Raw genomic sequence first — 5,793 nt, 5'->3', positions numbered from 1 at the left:
GGCACTACAAGTCCCAGCAATGCAAAACCTACTAGGTAACAAGGGAAGTATTAGTGTTGTAACGAACGGCCCAGTGTTTGTGTTGTGTGTAACATCACTTCCGTAACATTATGTGATGGTTTCGCTGAACTGTATTGCCAAAACTATGTTGGAACGCACGGCGCGAGTGTTTGGAACGCATCGCGCATGCGCAGTACGCAATTTCTGGTGGCAACGTCACTTCCGCAGCATCCTGTGATAGGCAGCAAAATGTTCCAATCCAACGGCGAGTTGGAGTGGAACTCGGCTAACATCCAGAAAACTACAACTCCCGAGATCCTCCATGGCGGAAGCGGAAGTGGCTGTCTCCATGGAGATGAGCGTGGCGTGATAACTGTATTTGGTAGTTGTGATAGTGAGGTCAGAGTTCAGCGGACGGTGGAAGAGTCGTCCTATAGATCGGGTGGAGGCTGAAGATTCGGTGTCGGTGTATTTCAGAGGAGGTAGCAGAGCGAGCTGAACGGCGTTATGTGTGAAGGAGCCTCCAGGATCTCGGGCCCCATCCCCCCGGATCCCACTCTCTTCCCAGACTGCTACAGGCGACCCGAGACGGCCCGGGGGAGGCTGGAAGGCACCCAGCTCAAGCTAGATTTCCTATCTGGTCCCCTGGCTCCAGACCCCACCTTATACCCAAAATGTTACACGGCCCGGCCTGCCCAACCTGCACCCAGAATCCGCCCCAACGCCCGGGAAATCCTGGATCGGGGCCAGAGTGGAAGCGTGGGGGTCCTACTAAGACTGGAGGGCATCTCCCTGCACGGCCAGCAGCCGTCCTCCCCTCCCCGGAAAAGCAAGGACCACGGTAAGGAGAATGTACGCAGGATGAAGGAGATCCAGAAACGCTTCCGGGAGAAGGAGAACGACCGGGAACAAGGGGCACCCAAACCGGTCAAAGCTCTCTGGAAGTCCTCTAAATATGAGAACGTGGAGTCCAAGGTGAAAGCTAAGCTTCAGGAGCCTCTACCACCACCACCTCTCAACAGTGGACCCGCCAGCTTCCTCAAATCCCATTCCCGCTGTGGTTCTGGGTTACCACCCAAGAGACCTAGCTCCCCAGGGCCTAGCCGGCCTCTCAGTGCCAGGGACACTATGGAAGTGCATGGCTCCAGCATTGACTTTGTGGCCCACAATGCTAGGAGCGCTAAGAAGGTGCAGATCAGGCGCTCCAAGTCCATGCAATCGTTAACTGAAGTGCTGGAGGACAAACAGCGGCAGCAGAGTGAGTACGACTTCAAGCAGAAGGGGCATGTTCCCCAGTATCTTCTGGATCTGAAGGAGAAGTGGCGTAAAGACAAGGAAGAGATGAAGAAGCAGACCCCTGATCCTTCCATGCCTCCTGGTCACACCAAGATGCCAGAGCAAGAGAGGCTGGAGACCCTCAATAAACTGAAGGAGACTCAGGTCCAGCTGACCAAGGAGCTGCTGAGGCTCCCAGTCCGGGCAGATACCCTTAGCATCCAGAACCGGCGCACGGAGCTGGACAAAAAACTTTCCGAACTTGAGGAGGCCATCAAAATATTTTCCCGTCCTAAGGTTTTTATTAAGATTGACACCTAAAAGGAACCTGTCATAAGAGGAATGTGTAGGTGCCATGGCTGGCCTAAAATTCTGAGAATGCTAATTGCCTGGCTGTTTTGCTTGTAATTTGGCTTTAATATGTTGCATCATTGACTTGAAAGAAGTATATTATTATCATTCATTTATATAGTGCTTTTCTCCCTGGGGACTTAAAGTGCTTTATCTGCTGTTGGGAGAGCCATCTTTAGCGTGCTCACCAGAACGCCATACTAGGACAAATTTTGGACAGATGGACCAGATCAATGAACTTTCCAGCATGTCTTTTTGGAATGTAGGAGGAAACCCACACAAGCACAGATAGAACATGCAGAGAGTGTCCTGGTTGGGATTCAAACCAAGAACCCCAGTGCTGCAAGGCAAAAATACTTGCCCTTAAGGCTGGGTTCACACTGGTGCCAGATGCGGCTTGCAGCAGGGGTCCGGTGCGTTCCTGGAGATATGCGAGCCAGCTTCATAGAGAGCTGGTCACAATCTCCTGTCATGCGAATCTGATGTGGGGAAACCCCCATCCAATTCACACTAGTGTGAACGCAGCCAGGGTCACTGTGCTGAGATCAGGATTCTGACTTTTATTTGTTTCATACTTGTTTTGGGTCTGTGTTAAAGCCAGACAACTGGCATTTTCAGAAGGTTGTCAGCTCCATATTTCTTTTGTGACTGTGTTACTGTAAGCCACCAAGGCTGCTGTTATCAGACGCCTGACATTTTGTCATAATCAGATGGCTGTCAGACTGTGAGCACAGCACCTCACTCCTAATGACCTTGTAAGAAAATTCTATTTCTATAATGAGGTGAACTTTCTATCTACTAATTGACAGCTAAGAGTGAAGTCATCAGATTACAGTTAGTCTCTGCTGTTACATTAATTCACGTACCATTTCTGGTAGGTTTAGATACTGTAAACCACACTGATTTTTACATTTTTTAAAAGGAAAAAAAAAAACAATTTAGACCTCTTTCTTTTCTGTACGTTTTGTGCAGTTAATTGCATGTGAAGCAGCATATAAAATACACAGGGGTTGATTTACTAAAACTGGAAAGTGCAAGATCTGGGGCAGTGGTGCATGGTAGCCAATCAGCTTCTAAGGGCCGGTTCACACTGCAGGCGATGCGAGTTCTGTACAATGGAACCGTTCTGAGAGGAGCGACTCGAGTCGCTCCGACTCAGAAAAAAGGTTCCTGTACTACTTCTGGGCGACCTATACAGAAGTCATTTGCAAATCGCCGCTGAGGTCGCGGCAGGTCGCGGCGAGGCAAGTCGGTGTCGCCTCGCATCGCCCGCAGTGTGAACCGGCCCTTACTCCAGCTTGTTCAATTAAGCTTTGACAAAAAAAAAAACGGAAGCTGATTGGTTTCTGTGCAGAGCTGCACCAGATTTTGCACTCTCCAGTTTTAGTAAATCAACCTCAGTGTGCAGTCCATGGCACTAATAAAGCTGCAGGAAGAAAATTCCAAGGTCAAAACAGTGCTACTACAGCGGCATAGATCACTGTGCAAAAAATGTATGCATTTACCCAGCACCAAAAATGCATAAAACTTAACAGGACTTTAAAAGCTATATAGACATGCTTACTATGTCTTTTTCATGTCCAAATATCGTAAGGCCTCATTCACCTGGCTACAGAGGGCCATACAGCGCACAAAGAAGCGTGATTTCTGCACCCGGAGTCACAGATGTTTGCACACATCTGCAGGCTGTCTGTCAAAATCATTGACAGGCTGTATGGACATCTGAGCACATACATTCGCACAGGGATACATGAGAAGACCTGGATGTAAACTGTCTGTGTCCAGAGCTGCTCACACGTCGCTGTTCAGGTGTACAGGTAAATTCATACAATCACGGTGGAGTCTGTCACACTATCATTGATTTGTACAGATGGCTTTATGCCAACGTCTGTGACTCCCAGCCACCAAAATCTTGCTGTTTGCGTATGAGGCCTTAAAGGAAAAATAAAATGTATATATTTCAGAGTCGGGAGAAAGATGAGAAGCACAGCAAGATGTATTTTCTCTATGTTTGGAAACAAATATATATGTGTGTGTGTGTGTGTGTGTGTGTGTGTGTGTGTGTGTGTGTGTGTGTGTGCAGCTGACAAATTTGTATATACAGAAAATTGGGGCATGTATGGTTTCTCAGCGGTCTCAAATGTTTTTACAGCCGTGGAAGATCTAGGGCTTTAGATTAAAAAAAATACTTTTGCTATGATGTGTAAAGATTTGACTGTTTGGAATATAAAAAAACTATTTATTTTTAATATTTTGCAGATTGCTTTGCAATTAAATTAACAAAATCTTGTGCAAATATAAAATGTTACAACTCTACTTCTGTACTCTGACTTGCTTTGCATATCTATGAATTGCTGTCATACTAGTCAGTATTGTGGCATTGGAAAGTGCTTATTTTTGAAAACCTTACATCAGTGGTGGTCATCTTACTTAAAGTGTAAATTCACATTTAAAAAATAAAAAAATCAAAAGGTGAACTAACACACTACAACGTAAAGTCTGAACGTTTTATATCTTAATGTATTCTATGCATTAACGTAAAAAGCCTTCAGAGTGCAGCCCTCCTTGACTTATCTGAGCTCCATCTCGATCCAGCTCTGTGCTTTAGAGCAGTGAATTTCTCGGCTCAATCCCTCCTTATAGGCTTAGCTGCTGTCTATCACAGCAAGTGAGGAGGGAGCAGGGAATGAGCCTGACCCTTGCTGTGTGTGTGTGTCAATGGACAGGTACAGCCTGGCTCACACACAGCTCAGGAGCGAGCCCGCACGAGTGCCCCCATAGCAAGCTGCTTGCTATGGTGGGCACTCGGGGCAGGGTAGGAGCCAGGGGCACCAGCGGGGGACCCAAGAAGAGGAGGATTGGGGCTGCTGTGTTCAAGCCATTGCACAGAAAAGGTAGGTACGATATATTATTGGAAAAAAAGGGTTTACAATCACTTTAATGAAATGTCAGTTTAAATCAGTTGTAAAGTCAGAAGGTTATTTTATCTTAATGCATTCTATACATTAAGATAAAAAGCCTTCTGTGTGCAGCAGCCTCACCTGCACCCCATAATACTTACCCGAGGTCCATCTCTGTCCAGCGATGTCCCTCAGCTGTCCTTGACTCTCCCTCCTGATTGGCTGAGACACAGCAGCAGTGCCATTGACTCCTGTGACTGTCAAGCAAAGTCAGTTAATAAATCAGGAGAGAGAGGGGGCGTGTCCAAACGGCAGCTCCGTGTTTGAATGGACACACGGAGCTACAGCTCAGCTCGGGAGCCCCATAGTAACCTGCGTGCTGTGGGGGAACTCAACGGGAGGGATTGGCCAGGAGCAGCAAAGAGGGACCTGAGAAGAGGAGGATCTGGGCTGCTCTGTGCAAATCCACTGCACAGAAGAGGTAAGTATAACTTGTTTGTTTTAAAACAGAAAATTAGACTTTACAATTATTTTAAGGTTTATTTAAAAAAAAAAAAAAAAGTGCAATGCGCTGTAATCAATGCATTAGCACTGCAGTTATCTTGCCGCATTGCAGCGCACACCAGCCGCTCCTAAAGGAGACTGCAAGAGATCACTGCTTTAGGCTTGGTTCACACCTAAGCAGTTTGCTTTTGATCTGTTTCTGCAGTGCATTTTGCATTTTTGCACACTTTATGTACTTTTTTTTTATGCGTTTTGCATTTTATTTTTTATTTTTTTTAAATGTTATGCTTTTTTTTTTTTGGTCAAATTTGTTGTTGGGTGAATTAAAAAATGCAAAATGTAAATCATGGCAAAAATGCATTACATGCTTTTTTGCAGCCTCCATTAACCCTTTCATGACTAAGCCTATTTTTGGCATTTGGTGTTTACAAGTTAAAATCCATATTTTTTGCTAGAAAATTACATGGAACCCCCAAACATTATATATATTTTTTTTAGCAGAGACTCTAGAGCTAAAAACGGCGATTGTTGCAATATTTTATGTCACACGGTATTTGTGCAGCAGTGTTTTAAATGCAACTTTGTGGGAAAAGGGACACTTTTATGAATTAAAAAAACAGTAAAATTAGCCCAATTTTTTTGCATAATGTGAAAGATAATGTTACGCTGAGTAAATAGATACCAAACATGTCACACTTTATAATCCCACGCACTTGTGGATTGACGACACAGTGCGGTACCTAAAAATCTCAATAGGCGACAC

The 5,793-nt window shown here is 45.4% G+C and overlaps 1 protein-coding gene across 1 annotated transcript; it reads left to right on the top strand.

Moving 5' to 3' along the window:
• The first annotated feature begins 311 nt into the window (after positions 1-311).
• On the top strand, positions 312-3,942 carry ENKD1 (enkurin domain containing 1). The gene has a single exon (XM_077462288.1). The coding sequence runs from the start codon at positions 508-510 to the stop codon at positions 1,594-1,596; it is 1,089 nt and encodes a 362-aa protein (XP_077318414.1). The 5' UTR covers positions 312-507; the 3' UTR covers positions 1,597-3,942.
• Positions 3,943-5,793: the final 1,851 nt, after the last annotated feature.

Source organism: Lithobates pipiens, unplaced genomic scaffold, assembly GCF_037356315.1.
Source record: "Lithobates pipiens isolate NorthernLeopardFrog02 unplaced genomic scaffold, aLitPip1_a1.2 Scaffold_3, whole genome shotgun sequence".
Classification (NCBI taxonomy): domain Eukaryota; kingdom Metazoa; phylum Chordata; class Amphibia; order Anura; family Ranidae; genus Lithobates; species Lithobates pipiens.
Note: the sequence above shows the minus strand (reverse complement) of the source record. Positions and strands in the feature narration are given on the sequence as shown.